We start from the raw sequence: 19,140 nt of genomic DNA, 5'->3' as shown, positions 1-19,140 counted from the left end.
CACCAGATACAGAGACAGAGCATCTTCTTCTCCTCTCTCGCTGTTGTGCAGTTATTGTGGAGAATACTGAAAATGTGCACGGTGTTTCCCATGTGACTGTGAAGGGTCAGCACCCACCCACACATACACACCCACCACCATTCACCACCCACACCCCCCCACGCATACGTCCACTTTTTCCTTTCTTCTCCCTGTTGAACGGGGAGTACAGGGAGCGGGAGCGAGTGAGGTACTGACGGCCCTTCGGATGCTCGGCCGCGGGGGGGAAGAAGCTGCTGCGGATATCCGTCTCATACCTGCCTGAAAACGGGCTCTTTTCGTCGCTGTTTTTTTCTTCTTCTTCCCCGCTGACCGTAAAAAAAAAGCCTGGTTTGGTTTCATAACGCGCTGCACCGGTAGCAGCGCGGAGGGAAAGGTCTTTTTTTTTTTCCGAGGATGCGGATTTAACGGAAAGACGTGATCGGTGTCACCTGGGATTTTTAACCGTTAACATTCGAATTAGCTTAGTCGCACGCGCCTGTAGCAGAGGGAGATCTCGTTCATGTCTGCTGAAACATCGCTCATAGTGACGCGGTAGCAATAATATCGACAGCCTCTGTAACAGAAGACAAAATAAGGGGTAAGATTGTTTTTTTTCCTCCTTGTCTTTTTATTCTCCACCACCAGCAGACTGCCCACTAATAACAAAGCTAACGAGAGAGGGGAGTCCGTGATGTTCAGGTGACTGCTGCTAGCTTGCCCCTGCTATTAGTTAGCTGGTCCAAACAGATAACGTTATTCAGCCGTAGCTAATGCCATTTTTGAAACTCTGAAAGAGATGCTAGTTGAAATGGACCCATCTTCAATTGTGTTGTGTTAGCTGCCTGGTTGAGAAGTGTGCACGACTGCAACGCCTTTCAGTTATTGGGAACCATCTCTCTGTATGTCTGTGTCTGTCTTCTTGCCTTTGTTTGAATCGATGTCAAACGCAGCCACATTTTATCTGCGTGTTCAGAACGAGCAGCCTGTGGATCTTTGATTCAGCATCAGCTTTCAACTAAACCGACCGAGCATCGTTGCCTTGTCTGCCAGACAGGTTATTATTTGTCTCACTCACCAAGATGTGGTATAGTGCTTGCATCTGTTAAAGCTGCAGTGTTTTTTCCCCCTTCTTTTCTCGACATTGTGGGCTGTGTGGTTATGTTATGATAGGACTGAGATTTACACTGCGTGCCTGGCCTAGACTGTGAGTCATAGCAAGGATGCATCAGGTAAAAGTATTTTAATGTGTGGGCTTACAAGCACAAAATCATTGAAAAGAAAAGTCAGTGACAAGACAAGTTGTTTTGGAAAGTGTGAGTTTGCTACATGCCCCTCAAGCATTTTAAGACAATACCCCAATTTTGCAGCTATTGAGAGCTGACATTTGCCGGCTACCACGTGTGGGACCATGTTTTATGGCCCGGAGAAATCAGCCAATTGAACAATTGTTATGTGACAGGACAGAAAAACACATGGGCGTGCATTATAATGAGGGAACCTTTAAATCATCATTCATAATGAGCAGTTTAAAATTCGGGGTTTTATACACGATTGAGAGTAGCTTTTGTTGACTAAGGGCTATATATTTAGGATGGCTGATTTTCTGAAATAAAATGGAGAAATCATAGAGTGTTGAAAGGAAGGTTTATTAGGACAAAACTACAGTGGTAGAGGTATAGCACTGGCTGTCGCCAAGTGGGAAGCCCCTCTTACATCACGCAAAAGGTTGAGTGTCTTGTACCGACAAAAAACATCTACACAGATGGGATTCAGCTGCTGTTTTTGGCTAGAACACCTAACAGCTGGACAGGAAATGGTTAGGTGTTTTTCAAGGACACTTTGGTAAGAGCCATGACTGTTTTGTGAAATCAAAGCAATGGCCTCTGTATTACAGGATGACCATCACTATCCTATGTCAGTGGTTCTCAATACAACACATCTCAGGTTTTCAGCCCTCTTTATATTCAGTGACTTATTTACACATTGATTGCAAGCTGAAAGCAATAATTTATAGCCATCTAGAGGATGGGATAGAAAACAAGGAGTTCATTCTGTCACACTTAAAATGCCTCCTCCTTCTACACCTACCTCCTCCATTCCTTTTGGCAAGTAAGCTTGTTTATATGGAGGACTAGATTTGACGAAATGATAAAAAATAAGTTGTTTTCTTAATATAAATACACAGCTAACTTAAGTAGATAACTACATAAGCAATAGTATAAATTATTAGGTCATAATTATTTAATGTTTACCCATTTCTGTTGCTATCCTTTATTTTATTTGTAACATTTTTAATGACTTCTGCCTCAGTTTTCCACTTGAATCCTTTTTATTTCCAATTTAGGGTTTGACTAATACTCTTCTCATTTATTTCATTGTAATTGAGCAGGGAGATGTACTGTTTACACTGATATGAAAAAACATATCGCCTGGGATGATAGCAAGTCGCTATGTTGTGATATTCTGTTACTCAGATGTTTTCTTTTTCTGATGTATTACAGCCTAAACAGTGACATAATTTCTCTAAAGTTATGCTTGATTAAAAAATTAATTCCTCCGACTTCATGGTCATCATATCCACACATCATTTGCATGTAGTTTAGACTGAATTTTCTATTAAAACACCAAAAGCCATACTCATAATATTGTCACAGTATTCATATGGAGTACTAAGTTAAAAGTTTATGTAGAATTTTTCCAGTTATTTTTCCAGTTATCATCCATCCATACTGGTGTTCTTTGAAGTAGATGCCAGTGTATGTATATGTAAACTTGAATTTCTAGTAGATTGAAAGAATTCATAACTAATCTATCTGGTTACTTTCAAGACAACCAATGAATAATTCTCTATTAATTTTTGTCTTATTAAATACATTTACACACAATTCCCCACAGAGATGTCAGGCCTCGTTTCAGTAAGGGTGGAATTGTACCACCAGAGGGCGACATGATGACTTCGCTCTTCCCATTCACCTTGTTGAAATGATGCACATGGAGCATTGTCTGCAGGCAGTAAGCATTATGTGTAAGGTTGAGGCAAGCCACATACAGTATGCTTAATAATTAACAACATCCCTTTGGAGCTGAGGCTGAAATCGAGCCGCAGAGGCCTGCTGTGAAATGACTAAATGCCAAATGGGGGGAAGTACAAGGAAAATAACACGGCATAATTGTTCATCAAAACATCAAGTGTACTGGGAATAATTTATCAGCCATTGTGCAGTTCTTGTGGTTATTTGTCTCATTGTGGCCTTTCCAGGCTTCTCCTGCAAACATGAGTAGCCTTCCTTCAGATTTTTAAGGACTAACTGCCTAACACACATGAAACCCAATATGACTGGAATAGTTCAAATGCATTTAAAGTCTGTACTCCACAAACTTGCAGAGAATATCTGCAGATTTATCAAATATATCCACATTAAAAGCTAATGGCACCATCCATGGAAGGGAGTCATGTTCTAAAAAGTTTAGAAAGTGTCTTTTTTCATATTTATTCATTGCAGCTTACAAGATGAGCACTTACTTGCAGGATGGACGTTGTGTGTTGTGATAAAAGTTGTCTTTATTTTATGTTATTAGAAAATGCATAGTGTCTAGTTAATCCAAATAATACATCATAGTGTTCCCAGGAAGAACATTTACCAAAACAAACTAAATTAAATGTTCATCCTTTTATTTGTCTGTATGTGTTTTCTGAGAATTCATGGCTCAAATAATCCTCGTGAGATCATACCTCATTTAAGTGTGCATGGCCACACTGTAGAGCCCTTTTGATGTGAGACTGACGGGTCGTGGTGATAGATGGATGAGATATGGCTGTTAGCTGGCTGGATGGCTGGCTGGCTAGATGAACAGCATTCAACAATGGAATGGGTCTGTGTGAATGTGGGCCCCCCATAGTGCTGATTCTCAAAATCCCTCTCGAACAAGCTTTTTTTTTCAGTTCCTGCCATTCACACTGTCATTGTGCTGCAGTGAACCATATCACTAACTCAGTGTGCGCCTTGTATAACTAGTGCTGCTTACATGTGTGCAATTCTTCATCTGAGATTGAATTTTTTAGGTCTGTATTACAGCATCTCATTGGAAAGTATTAGTAGTTATTGTGGGTGTTTTTCCACATCCACACATGTAGTTGTCCTAGATGTAACCCCCCCCTGAAAGCAATGCTGCTGGCACGTGGCCAGAAAGTGACATTGACGATGACTTGAGGTCGAACTGTTTCTTTTTTAATTTGCCGTCGTAAAAATCGATAATTGAAGGGTTTTTTTGCACTTGGTAGTCATCCTTAACTATGTGCGGCTCTATGTAATAATTTTGCGCAATTTACATGTATAAAAATGTGTTTTTTTATCGGCCATATGTGATCAAATTGTAATGTGACATGAAAATTGAGACCTCCCCCATCTTTCTCCTATACGAGCCTATGGACAATTTGTTTAAGTTGTTTAATGCTGCTGGAGTGTGGATTTCTTTGTGAAGGACTCGGGTCAGATTTTCTGTGATGGTCCAAAGGATGTGACTTTTTTGCACGTTCTTGAGTGCCTCATCTCAGTACCTCTCTCCGCTCTGCTAACAGAGAGCAACACTAGCTAACGTTAGTTTAAAAATTAGTCTGCTTACATAAATTAACGACTGACTTTCAATACAACACAGAAGTTCCACTGAGCGCCTTTGATTGTTGAGCAAAAGCTACACACAGCATTTTGGGGAAAAAATGCACATAAAATGATTTTAAAATGTATGTAGAACTTTTTCCTCTTGTAGGACCAGAAAATCCTTTTTTTCACAAGTTAGATCAATTCAGGTTTTTAGGGTAAGGCTAATGCTGTTTTAACTCTGCTCATGAAAAGTTGACATTCTGGAGATACATTAGAGGTTTTCACTCATTAGAACATAGACTACCAGTTTATTTTCAGAATTAGGTCATCAGCATGAATATTACAGCATCTTTAAAATGAAGCGATGTTTCTTACATCTATAATTAAACAGTAGCCAATGAGTAAAGTTGATCATAAAGTATTTTAGTGCTGTAATAGCATTTATATTCCAAAGAGAAACATAGTTGGCATGCAGTTTTGTGCCCATACTGAATGCTTTAATTCACTCGAGTACAGCTTTCACTTATAATTATTTTCCAATCCCCTGTATAGAATATACTTTATAGCATGGCTGTTGCAGTGGTCTGCACAAACCTCAAATTGCACTAATATTTGTCTATATTGACTGAAATAAATTATATTCATATTAATGTTAATTCAAACCCTCATATTCTGCCAACATAAAATGAGTTTGCTAATATTCATTTGAAAATACTGGAACTACTAGCCATGTCTGGTATGAGTCGGACCTCAATTTAATCTACAAACTACTACTACTACTACTACTACTACATTATAAATGCTACGAAACCACTGGAGGGTTACAGTATAACTGTAGTACACTGTGTAACACACACATTTGGAATCCCAAACACAACCAAATGCTTGATAGTTCAGGAGGAGGGCAGCCTACTCATCTCCTCTATTTTTAATAATGACAGAAAAGTAGAGAGGGTGAAAGAGTAAGGGCATTACAAGGACACACGTGGCAGCAGCCAGGAGCTGCCACAAATCCTTCTGGAAAACATGCTTGGTTTTTCATATTTTCTACATACAGTATGGTACCTCATGTGCTTTTAAAGGTCTATTTACAGTATGCTCTTAAAAATCGACGCTTTATAAAGATTAGGTCATTTGAAGGACTTTGTTTTACACTCCGCGCCTCTTGCGGGGGCAGACTTTTCATGCAGAGGCAGAAATTCTGAACAGTTGTTGCACTTGTGCTTCACAGGATCACAAAATGTTGCACACCCCCTCAGGAATCTCAGAGTGCAATATCTCACTGCCAATTCAATATAGAGATGCCAAGCAGTTCTGCATCATTTCTGATTTCTGGGCAGTAATTTGACTGTTCAGTTATTATAAAAGAGGAATTCTTTACGAATAACTAAACACAATTGAAACCATTAATTCTTTGTGCTCAGCCTGTCTCTCTAACCCTTTTGGAATATATTATTTTGGAAGTACAGTTAGAAACTACAGCATCTTATCACTGTACTGTAACACTGCCTTTTTGAGTAGCAAACAGGTTTTTACCAAAGGTTTCAATTTGCTAAATGATGGCTCACACATACTACTTAACGCAGCAGCTGTTTTACACCACCACTACAGAGAACAGGCTGGTAATTTAACTGTGGCATCCAACATTTCCTGTTCTAATTCTAATGTTAATTGACAACCAAATGAATATATCTTATCATCGTTGAAATAATCATGGAGTCAATGATATTAATAAATTGTATTCACCAGACAGACACTATGAAGGTAAAGGAAAATAGAACTCTTGAATATTGTACCTTTTTTAAAGATGTAGGAAAAAAATAAAACCAAGAATATGAAACACCTCGGATACAAAGGTTAAAAACACCTCCTCCACACATTAAGTGTTAAGGTTTTGGATTAGGAATCGATGGGATCAAACAGATGGTTTGAGAAATGTAGGAGTGTTGCTTGGGTCCTATATATAGGCCCATAGTTATGTCTGTATTGAATAATGTTGGTGTGATGCCCTGTATGTTGTATTGTCCATGAAGTGTTAAAGCTTCTTGAGTTGATGTAGGCATTGTTTCTTGTGAGCCTTTCCATCAACCATGCATCAGCATCAACAACACAAAAACACACAGGAGCAGACCTGTGAGCATGCTCTCAGTACAAACACTTGTACTTGGTTTGTGTGTTTTAAAATGGCAGGAACCAATCCACGTTGGATTAGCCTGATTTACATGAATATTTAATTTACTGATGTTTTTAATTTGAATTTCTGGCAGCCCTGGAGATTGATGCTGCCACTGTGACATCAAGCCAAATGTACTTCAAAGCAGAGGCCAAGCTCAGGACTCATTAAGAAACAGAAGGAACATAGCAGCAGCAAACGACTGTAACCTTTACCTTGCTTTGTCCATGCTGTGGTCATTCTAAATCAAAAAGTGATAAAAGTCCTTCTATTATAGACAGAGTAATGCTTTGGGCGAAGCTTGTTATTCCTACTAATTGTTTATGCGTGCCTCTGATTGACAGAGGTAGACCCAACAACCTGAGATGTGTCAATGCTGCTGTTTCACCAAAGAATCACTGAAAAAGTGAACTGAAAGTATGACTAAGAAGATAGAAGATAGACTATTGAAGATGATTTAGGGCATACAGAATCATAGCTAAAATTTGAATCACGTAATACAGCACTCATTTGGAAATGAGATGTAATGTAAATGTTGTCCAAAATTATTGGGATAAATATGGATAACTAAAGTGAATATCTCTGCATTTTGCCATGGAGGTGGAATTATATTGATTGATTGATTGATTGATTGATTGATTGATTGAGTGATGTAATTTGAGTATGATTATAATTTCTTGACCAATGAAAAGCAATTTTGTTTCCTAGTAACAGCAACATAATGCATTTAGATTTACTTATACCTCCTTAAAAATGTGTTATCTGACAAAAATGGCACTCCACAAACTAAGAAAAGAAATCAGCCCTTTTTAATAAAAATAAATAAATAAATAGTAAAACATGTGTTATGTACTGCTGTGTTGCATTCAGAGCTTGTGTCCAAAACCTAAGTAAATTGTCTCTGTCCATGTGTGGAGGGCATGCTGGCCGCTTGAGTGTTTGATGAATGTGATGCTACAGGTCAACAAAGGACCTCTGCTGTCCTATTCAGCAGGGCATTCAGGCCAGGATCAGCAGCCTGTGGAGGGGCCTCTGATGCATATGTGCCCCTGGCTGCCTCATCTCTGCAAACAGGAAAGGCTCGAACGGCTGGCCTCAACTCTCTGCTGACTCCTCTATTGTATGGGGCCAGTTTGTCGGGGCAGGCTTTGTGCGTTGCATTTTGGGATCTGCCCCCCCACCCTCCAGGCTCATCGGAGTATCACGGGCAGGCTCATTTGGGCGACACAGTGGTGCCACCTCGGCGTGAAATTGAAATTTATGTGAAGCTCTTGGCTGCATTACAGTCATACATATTTGTTTTTAGTAAAATATTTTAGACTTAATTGTGTATTTTGAATACTATTGTCATACTGTGGATTTTGGTAAGAGCTGTGGCAAGGCTCCTTTGTTTGGCATTACAGGGAGTGGTTGTGTGTGTGTGTGCGTGTGTGTGTGTGTGTGTGTGTGTCTACCCTATTCCCCTGGTGCATGGTGGCAGTGTGGCTGGCTAATGTGCACAGGCCTAATACCCTGCAGGCAACTGATTGTGAGCTCTATTTCTCTTTTTCTCTCTCCCTGATTAACGCGTGCAGTGACAAACAGACCAGCTGGGCAAAGGGAAGCATCTCTGGGAGGGGAGGAGGGATGACGGAGAGTGAGACAGAAAGAGGTGGTGGCGCTGTCTATCGTGCTGCTGCCTCTGCCCTGCTTTCCTAGCCGGTGTCAGTCTGCTGTGAGCGATAGCCCAGCCTGATGTATGTCTGCCCGGTCAGAAGCTGTTGTTTAGCCTTGAGGCATTCCTCAGTGCCCCACTTTCACTCTCGTCTTTTTTCAGGAGCGCTATTCTTCTGAACAAGCGTTCTTAGGGTACATAGTGTATCTCGCTTTCCTATTTTGAGTATAGAGAAAGCATAGTGCTGTCATGTTTAAAAAAGGTTAGCCTCCATGTAGGCCATGCCTTGTTACCCAGCTTGAGGATATTTCATAACAGTATTGAAGACTTGCTATCATTGAATCCGATTCCACTTATGTTTATGCTTTGTTCAAACAGTCCTGCCATGTTGCCCAGCAATTGCAAAAATGGGCTGATTGTAACTGCGGCAGTTTTGGTTTTGTATTATTTAGTAGATGATTTATCAAAAGGCATATATCAACATATGAAGGATCCATGACAGGTCCTAAATCTTTCATTACATTAATGTGCGTCTTTTGTGTGTTTGTGGATTAGGCCTTGAGGGGATTTTCTTTCATGGGATCTCTTTTATGCCCCCTTTTCTGGCACATCTGTCTGACTGTCTGCCTGTCTGTGTCTGGGTCTCTGTCTGGAATGAGCAGTAGTTGCTTTGCAGTAGCTTTGGGGCTAACATCTGATGTCTCCAGAAGGTTTGTGTATAGAAACATGGACTTAAAAAGATCATTATGCCTTTTAGCTTTGCAGAGTTTTTACAATTTAGGGGTTCTTTTCTGTCTCTGATTTAGTTTGTCTCTGGACTAAGTGGAGACAATTGTACAGCACTAAGGCTAGCATGATTGTAGGTGTTGAAGCGACCCATTTTGTGTGCCGAATACTCATACACTATATGGTTACATGCTGAGTGGGTGCATTTGTATGTGTGTGTGTGGCTTTTTGAAGTGCACTGTGTGTGAGGGGGTTGATGGTGGGGGTGTAATAGGTCAGCTCAACTTGCATGTGTGCTTTCATGCCTGTGTGTGTGTGTGTGTGTGTGTGTGTGAGGATGTGTGTGTGTGAGGATGTGTGTGTGTGAGGATGTGTGTGTGTGAGGATGTGTGTGTGTGAGGATGTGTACAGTAGGTTGTATCATAGTAGGTCAGGGGATTGTATGTCTGATCCATTGAGGAGCGATTAGTGCAGACACTGAGCCGAGCCTCTTCCTACCCACAACAAGGGGGAGGATTGCCCTGCATTTGCCACAGCCAGACTCTTGTGACCTCACTGGTCCTGCCCCCGTCCAGCCCCCACCCTGGTCCACTCCCACAAACAGACAGACTTCATCGCTGCCAGGCCTGTCCTGGATTGTGTGACCTCTTTGTGGCTCTTGCTACCATGCTGTGACGTTTTGGTTAATTAAGCCGCATATAAATCTTACCACTTAGCTCTTTGTGAGCAGCAACACACCACCATAAGCTACACGTAGGCCTGACAGGGATTTTTCTTGATTTCTTTTTTAATTCGCCCCATAATTTGACATAATGACATAGTGAGGAGGTCATTACTGAAAAGGGTGACAGTTGTCACAATTGATGTTTATGATCTGACTGTGTGATTATTGTATTTGAGAGAATATCCCACCTATGAATGAGGGACACAGGAATAAACATACTTACTGCTTACACACATACTTAATGGACTCAAGGCATCAGCCAACTCCTGGGGTGCCAGTGAGTGGGGAGGTGACAGGTCGGGGGCCAGTGTGGAGGCGTTGTTCTGCCTTCTTCTGTAATCCCTGCATTTAGTTTCTATTCCCAGCCACTTCTTAATCTGCTACTAATAGGATTTGCCAAGCTTTTGTTTTATTTTTTTATAGCTAGAATGACTTGTTTGACTTAACAATAGTAAGGTGTATTTTAGATAGGTAGGTAGGTAGATAGATAGATACTTAGGTAATGGGTTGGGATAATGGATAGTGCCATGGTCTGTTGATTAAGAAGCTGAACCAATCAGTGACATTTGATGTCACAGATTGGTTAAAGATTCAGAATGCCTGATTTAAAAATAATTGAAAAGATTCAAAATAGTGTAAGAAGAAAATGCATTTCTATGTGAAAGACTATTTTTAATTTGTGTTTTTTAAAAAATTTTTTTTACATATTCTATTTCTATACAAGTAGCTGGTGTACTGTATAGCAGAGTTCGCTTTGCATGACTAACAAAAGCTCAGCATCTCAGGTTGATAAAATCATACTAAAATGACACAACCCAATGCTTCCTGGTGGCTTAATGGATCTAAACAGCATACCATACAATTGCACAACTGGTTAGACCCTGTTTATGGACTTTTGTTGCATCTCATCTCCCTCTTTCTCTTGCCAGTAAACTATCCAATGAATACTAAATGGCCAGAATAAAAAAATAAACACTAATAATAAGGCTCAGTGACACATTAAATCTCCCCCCATGCTATACAGCTGCAGATAATTACTGTTACTGAGCTGTCTCCTTGCAGAACACAGTGTTTTAATCAAAAGGATGTTTGAGATAAGGGAGCCGAGCATTTTACATTGAAGTGAGGCTTTTTAAACCTGCGGCACCTCAGTCCCCCCTCTATGATGCTATTGCCTGTCTATTTTTAATGTTTTTTTTTGCACTAATTGATGCAGGGAATATACAGTACATGGGCCCAAACTGGCCGTCCACAGTACACTGGTAGTGCACAGTATTGATAGGTATTGGTTCTGGCAGTTGTCTGTTATTGATTCCTAGGTTTGATTTAGAGGCTTCATTGACTTAGCATGACATGACTCACCCAAGTGTTCTTCAATCACACCTCGAGGAGAAAAACGGAATGAATTCATTAACTCATTAATGTGTGATGTTTTTGCCTGGCTGGCCTGCTTAATCTCCACTACAGGACCACCTTGTTTGTTCCCTGGAATCTCTTCTCTCCATCCTCTCACTAATAGACTAAACTAAACTCTCCAGGCCAGACATGAAGGGTAATGTGAGGACTGCAGTTTCAATGCATTAAATGAATGAGTTGAATCATGACAGAGTTAGAAGTACATCCTCCAACACCCCAACATTTTTCCACCACCATCCCTCTCTCTCATCTGTCCTCCACAGCTGCTAGACACAACAAAAGATAAACTAACAGGTATTAGCAAACTGACAACTCATCCTCGTCTATTAATCCATTGTCTATTAATGCTCTTAAACAATTTGCCACAGTTAGTTAATGGGTCCCTCTGGTGGGGGGTTTAAGCTCCATGTGGGTCCCCCACTGAGTGTCAGTGTGTAATATGAAGCACAGGATCTGTCTGGTCATGTGCAGTTAGTGTTTTAAACCGTGAAATTGTCAACAAATTCGAGCTGTGATGTAATAGCAAATCTAGTCAGAGTTAGTATATTTATATCAGAGTATAAGAGTCATTTGACAGAATATTACAATGGGATAAACTGAATTTATTGTGGATGCTGTCCTGCATGTTTTTTATAGTAGCAAATTTATGGATGTTACATACATCCATACTAGAGTGTACCCAGCTCCTTTTTGAATAATTTTCACACACCACTAAAATAAATAAAAAGGACAACATGGATTTGCTTCTGGCTCGAGTTAAATCTCTCTGCGATATTCAGAGACTCAGCCAGTTGGAGAAAGGGGGTGGGATTGACCTCCTTGTTTATGAAGTATTGATTGTTGCCATATGAGGGTACCTTTGTTATTATAACTGGATGCTGAGTTCGTACAAACATGCAGGATAGGGAGGATGTTGCATGGCTAGCAGTGAGTACAAGGACGGGGAATGAGAATAAACAGTCTTAATAAAAGTCTTTTGTTCTGTGGGTTTCTGACCACTAGAAGGGAAATGTTTTTGATGAGCAGGTCCCCATATTATTTGTATCATATATTCTACCAGCTAGGGTTGGGCAATATATCAATATTATATCGTTATTGTGAAATGAGAATGAGACTGTCTTTATGCTATGATTTTGGATATTGTTAAATCGTGATGTGGCATAAGTGTTGTCTTTTCCTGATTTTTAAGGCTACAGATTCTGCAACTGTGCACGTTAAGATCTAATCAGTGTAGATTGAGCTTGTTTCTTCCATCGACACTCAGGCTAAAATGAGGTTACAAGAGTTGCCCTGGCTTACAGGAGCGGTTATGTTCAATTGCTGGTTGGCTAACTTTACGACTTCGTGACAGTTGCTGAACTTATCTCAAACATTTTATCTCATTACACACTGGCAGTTGTACTGTCTAAGCTGCTATTTGCATATGGCTGTCATTTGAGGACATAAAACTCAAGTGTTGCTGTGAGGCTGTGAGGAAAGTGCGGGTGATGTATGTTACAGTACATCATCTGGCTGCTGATGAAATAGAATAACGCTCAGTTCCTAAACTGAATTTCCAAACACTGGCTCGCAAACATTTTAAGGGTCAGTCTTGGGTGGCTTCTAGTATCGCGCAATGTATTCTTTTTCTGCATTGACTAACTGGATGATTTTTTGTGTCTGTGTCTGAATTGTAGGTTGAATGTGTTTTCCTCCAGCCCGGACACCATGAGCACCATCTCGCCAACAGACTTTGACAGCTTGGAGATCCAGCAGCAGTATAATGATATCAACAACCGCTGGGACCTGGCAGCAGAGACTGACTGGGATAATGAGAACAGTTCAGCACGCCTCTTCGAACGCTCACGCATCAAAGCTCTTGCAGGTATGCTACATTTCAGGCCCTGCCAATGTACATGCTTGCAGGGTGTCAACATGCAACAGTGTGTGCCGTCGATGTGTGATAATGATTGCCACACATTTGGTTCAGTTTGAAACATTATTCTTTAGTCACATTTGAAACACTGCAAAAGAAAATCATTTGAGACCAGAGATAATCAAGTTTTGCCTTTGTAGTCCCTCTTATGCCGAGTTACAAGTATAGAAGGTACACGTGTACAATCCAATATCCCAAAGAACCATCTTTGAGTGCTGATACAGCTCTATGTTGATTTTTGAGTCAAATCCTAGTAGTGTTGTTATGTTGGAGTGGATTATCTTGAAGGTGTTCATGATACTGCAATTTTTCAAGACTCACTTTCGCACTTAGTCCCTTGATGTTAAACAGGACTACTTCTGTAGTTTGTTGGGTAATTCACTGATTAGGAGTCCCTTTGTAACCATAGAAGGCATGTTATCAGGTCCATCAGGTTGTGGTCACAGTCCAACCTGCACATCTTACTGTATAAACCCACATGTATGAAATAATTTATTGGAAAAGAAAAGCATGAAAATAGAGGCTATTTTACCTTTTTGCAATAAATACAATGGTATGTGAGTGAGTGCAGCAGTCTACACCACAAAGTTACAATGAGCTGCAAAATGAAATAGGCAGAATAAGCTCATTATCAAACCATTAACTATAATTGATGGAAAAATTGCACTGCTGGGTCCAATAAATCCTGCTGAGCTGAACAGTATGATGCTGTTATGATAATTTGAATACAATCAAAAGACTTAAAGTACACTATCAAATGCAAGTCAAAGACACAATCAGAAAAAATCAGTAATAAGTTTGGGCTCCATCAAACAAATCCATATTACTGTGAGAGCATACTGATTTAAAATGCAATTTGGTGTCATAATATCCACGTAGTCTCATATTCAAGATGATTACATTGTGTAGTTTCTGGAGGTCCTGATTAAAAATGTTGTTTGGAAATCTTTTCTGCAGTTGTGAATTTTCTAATTTTTAAGAATAATCCAACACACCCCCTTTTTTCAAATATAATCATCATTGACAACATTGTCTTATATTTAGGCCAATCTGGTAACAGATGACATTTATAGATACAATTGTAGACTAACAGTAGGTTGCACAAATCTAATTAGACTGTAGACTGAGGAACAAACTTTATTCTTTTCACTCCCAAAAGGCACAATTCTGTCTTTATAGGGCAAGACAGAAATACTTCCAAAAAGGAGGACAAAGCCAGGCACCTGTGTAGTCAATTCACCAAAGAGCAAAAAGAAGTGATGGAATGAGGTGATGAGACTATGGCATCGTTTAAACCATGTAAAATGTGCCTAATAGTGATTTATTTTCAAAAAATAACCATTGCATGGCTGTACAGTGTGTATGCAGGTTTAACTTTAGTAATGATGGAGCCCTTTGCATTGGAACCCATGTTGCGCCTAAGCAGTGGTCTTACTAAAATGAATGAGGAGGCTGCATTCTCTCTCCAGCATGTCCCGTTGGATGCTCCCAATTAAAGTGACCCAGGTGAAAATCCTGATTGCTCTATTTGTTGTAGTACATCAAGTGCGTGTGCTCATGTGTGTTCATTTAACTGCCCTGTGGCTTCCTGGATTCAATTTGTGTTAGGGTTGCAATGGCATGGGATTTTCAAGGCACGATAACCTTCTCAGAGAATAATCCCAGTTTAACAGTATCATGGTATATGGTATTATGCTGTTATTATTTTCAGTTACAGTGCCCCTTACAGTAATGAAAACAATATTATAATTTAACAAAATATTTTGTCCTGAAGGACATGAAACTTGATTGAACTTAAAATATATGCATATGCATTTAATAATACTAATATGCTAAAATTCAGTACCTGAAATAGGCAAATGCACCAGGTTATGATAATTGTTGGTTTTCATACCATGGTGTACCTTAGAAATGGTATATTGCTGAACCCAAACATGCTACAGATAAAGTCTCTATTGTCATAGTCAAAAAAAGTTGCAGTATCATGAAGGACCCAGCAGAGGGGAGCAACAGGCAGTCAGGCACGCACGCACGCAGGCAGGCACGCATGCACACACACAGACGCATGCAGGCAGGCAGGCAGGCAGCAAAAACCACATGCTCTGCTGATCTTTGAGCACCGCTGTATTCAAAGTATTTCTGAAAGATAAACCCTAATTTCACTTACAAATACAGCCTGACTCATTTCCTCGTGCCAACAGAAACACATTTGGGTGTCGCCTGTATCCTGGTTTGTACTGTATTTAAAGACATTCTGTATCTGGCTGTCATATAATTATGGTGATGTGTGTGTGTGTGTGTGTGCGCTCCTTTGAGAATACTAGTGATACCATCTCCGTCTGACAAGTGTGGGCTTGATGTGCACATTCTTTGACATGCTGCAGCGGCTATTTCCCCCCAGGTGCTGCTCCTGCCCACCTCTTACAACTTATCCCTAAAATGTCAAGACCTTTTGCATAATGTAAGCTGCTACTTACTTACGCTCCTATATCTCAGTGAAACTCTCTCTGCTTTTCTCCCTGACACATGATCACCTCATTTCCTGGTTCACACCTCTTACACCCTTTCCGGTCTGTTAGAAACATTTAACTCTGGGTGTCACTTGTTTTACTGTGTTAATTTGCTTAAATAACCACTTATCTGCTCTCCTGTACTGTGTGAGGTAGCAAGACAAGCTGCAAATTTGCATTTTTACTTTTAAGCAACTCAAACAGAGCTTCACACTCAAACAGTTACATGTATTTACTTGTGGAAACTTCCAAGAAAGACCATGGCTTTTGCACTTCACAAAAAGCATCCATATGTCTTTTATTAAGACTGTTATCCTTCACTACACATCATTATGATAGATGTGACAAAATCTGGAAACCAACAATTAATATACAGACCATGGGTAATAGAATATCATAGCAATTCACTCTCTCACATTTGACCACATTTAGAGAGATTCGCTTTAAGACTTAAGTGAATGTGGGACTCTCGTGAGAAATCACCCTCACTAGCTCCAGGGGGATTCTACTTCACATTAGATGTTTACTGCCAGCATTCGCAGTATGGTCCAGACTTCAGCCCTCCCCCGGGACCTCAGAAGGGGTTGTGCTGTAGGATGGATAAAATGTACATGCTCAGCAATAGACTTCTCCTTTCTCCCTCTGGCAGTGTTAACTCCCCCAGCAGGTTCTATCTTTTTGCTCTTTCTCGTCTGTGTTCTTTCACCATGCCAGACCACCATTAATTATCATTAATTTCAAGTTGCTCAATGCAGCAGTTTTCCCACACCTCCCTTTGGCAAACTTTCTCACTGTTAGTTTTCATATTTCACACGATTCAGAAGATAACTGTTAATCCTAGCCTATGTTCATTTATCAGTATATCAAAATGAATGATGGGTTGTGTAGGGAGGAAATTGCCTTATCATGATAGTTGATAACGCATATGCCAGACACACAAAGCTGCCAACACATCTGCCTATCATATTAATTGGGTTTGTGATGTTCCATATATGCCCAATGGGATTTTAAACGGCCATTACTGAGGTTTACCAGTTCTCTGCCCTTCATTCCACTCTGCATGTGTCCAAAGCATAGCCTCTGTTCCTCAGACGGAAGTGTGTTCTCTTTGGATCTCATTAGTCCAGTCCCCCTCCATAAACACCCAGTCGCAGAAGGCCTGGGGCATTTGGTCCTCTAATGAGACCCATCCAGATGCTCCCTGCTCATCAGGACAAACACAGATCAAAAAAACGACCAGACCTTTTTTACCACTGCCCCCTGACCAAACTAAAAAAGGCTGTGACCTTAGTCCTCCCTGTGTTAACAGTCTTGTGTAACTTTGGCACACACTGGCATTTAGTACATCTTTCACTTTGCCTTACTGCTAATTGGCAGCTGCAAGAGAGAGTAAACCTTCCAAAGAATAAGTAATTTCATTCTTTACTTTCAAAAAAGATTTGTAATTTCCTCAGAATGCTTAGTTTATGCTGATAGTTATCTTGGTGCATGTTACACAGATTTGAATAAATACTGCTTTATTATTAGTGCTGCATTATGAAGCAGAGCCATTATAAGTCATCCACATAAACTAACTTGAATGTCAAGTGTGCCCAAAAAGGCTGTAATTACTGTTTCTATGATATGACAGTCCTTTATTCAGTGATGGAGGGAAATAATTATTGTGCAACTTTCAAATCACAGCAAGTCCATTTTCCTCCAGTGTTTGCAAACAATCAGTTAATTTGACAGCGGGGGGAAAAATCTACCCGATTAAACATTTAAAAAGCCAATATGAAATACTGTTTCCTTAACAAGGTTTGTCAGGCATTATTTCTATATTTCTCCCTAATCTAGTGAGACAAAAAATGTGTTGATACAGTGAAGTTCTATAATTATTTTAGACAGGTAATGATTCACATCCACCCCCACATTCACCATACCCATCTGCATGACAAACAGACACACAAGTTCACAATTTCAAATCTTGTTCAGGCAGGAAAGAGCTTGTCGTGTTGCCGAGACTGACTCAACAACTTCCTTCCTGTCTTAACGCCTTATCATATAGCAGACCTGGTGAGCAGAAAAAGGGAGATCAAATGTTGTCTTAGAGAGTGATAGAAATAAGAAGGAACCATGCAGTGAGAGAACAGGATAAGAGGCAATCTTATGGAGACTTTGGTGATACACCTTCTTGGCAGGCCACACCCCAGGGCTCCATGGAATTAAGGTGGAGTTGAATAATCCGCCTCAAGCTACACTGAGCAGGGAACTCTAATGGTTTAGTCCACCTCTACACCTCCTCCCACCCTTCATCTCTCCACCATATTCTTCCTTTGTGCTCCTCCCTCAAACACACCTTATGCAAATGACATGATTTTCAGACGGCACAGCAGGCTTTGTTTACACAGCTATCCGACCGCAGCCGGTTAGCCTGCTCTGCTGTGCTGTGCTCTGCTCCAGCAAATGCGTGTTCAGAGTTTGGAGGGAAGGAGTAGCCAGTGTTCCTTTTTCCTTTTAGAACCACGAGGGAGTGCAACAAAAAGTTTTTACTTTGCTCAGAGGCCACAAGTGTGGTGAAATTCTTCACAGGAGGAGGTGAAACTAGAGAACATTTTGTTCTTCAGTTTTGTTTGAAATGATTCATTGAAAAAATCCACTACCCATGCACTCACTGCTGTGTTTTCATTGGACAAGGTGGGACATATGGTAGATGAAGAAGAGAACAGGCGGCAACATTTTTGAAGCTTGTAGCACAGCATTGAGGGAGGATACCCGAGGCATTTTGGATATACAACACTTTTTTCTTCCGGGAAACCTTCTAAAGGATTTGATACACTTTTAGTGGGACATTTTTCCTCTACTGTGCTATGCAGGAGAACTTCCATTCATTCTGTGTCTGAGAGGAATATTTCGACATTCAGAAAATAGACCATGGAGTGGGAACACAGGGACAGAGAGCCTTGCTTGTCCCCAGCAGCATTTGTTAATCAGGTGCAATACTCAAACATCCTGGAAGGACGGTTTAAACAGCTGCAAGGTAAGAGTCGTACTGACCTGTCGATTTGGTTGGAAGGGGAATTCCATTTGTAATATACATGTATTATATGGTTTGTTTGGTAAGAATATATTGGCTAAGCTAAGCCAATATATTTGAATATACAGTTGTCCTATTGACGTCACAGATTAGAGTCTCATGTTCTTTGGTGTGTGGCTTATGGAAACAGTTGTTAAGGTTAAAAGTTATGGATAAGACCATCCAAGAGTTTGCTGAAACAGAAAATATAAAGTAGAAGTGGACTATTTGGCTATCTCTGGATGTAGTCATACAGCAGGTGCTTTTGCCTGTAAATGAGTCTCCTAATAGCTCAGCATATCTTCACATAAATGATCACCTATGAGAGGTTGAAGAGACTCCTCA

The 19,140-nt window shown here is 40.3% G+C and overlaps 1 protein-coding gene across 5 annotated transcripts in view; it reads left to right on the top strand.

Annotated features, from left to right (window-relative positions):
* Window positions 1–352: 352 nt before the first annotated feature.
* sptbn2 (spectrin, beta, non-erythrocytic 2) overlaps window positions 353–19,140 on the top strand; it is a 51,807-nt gene continuing 33,019 nt past the window's right edge. For 3 of the 5 annotated variants that reach the window (XM_084373749.1, XM_084373747.1, XM_084373746.1), the window contains exons 1-2: window positions 353–619; window positions 12,992–13,179. In XM_084373749.1, coding sequence (XP_084229875.1) covers window positions 13,023–13,179 — 157 coding nt within the window. In that variant the 5' untranslated portion in view covers window positions 353–619; window positions 12,992–13,022. Of the gene's footprint in view, window positions 620–12,991; window positions 13,180–18,172; window positions 18,760–19,140 lie in introns of those variants that run through there. The other 2 variants (XM_084373750.1, XM_084373748.1) reach the window with 1 other exon arrangement.

Source organism: Pagrus pagrus (assembly GCF_965226575.1).
Source record: "Pagrus pagrus genome assembly, chromosome: 14".
Lineage (NCBI taxonomy): Eukaryota > Metazoa > Chordata > Actinopteri > Spariformes > Sparidae > Pagrus > Pagrus pagrus.
The sequence above is the reverse complement of the archived record's forward strand: the minus strand, read 5'-3'. Positions and strand labels throughout refer to the sequence as shown.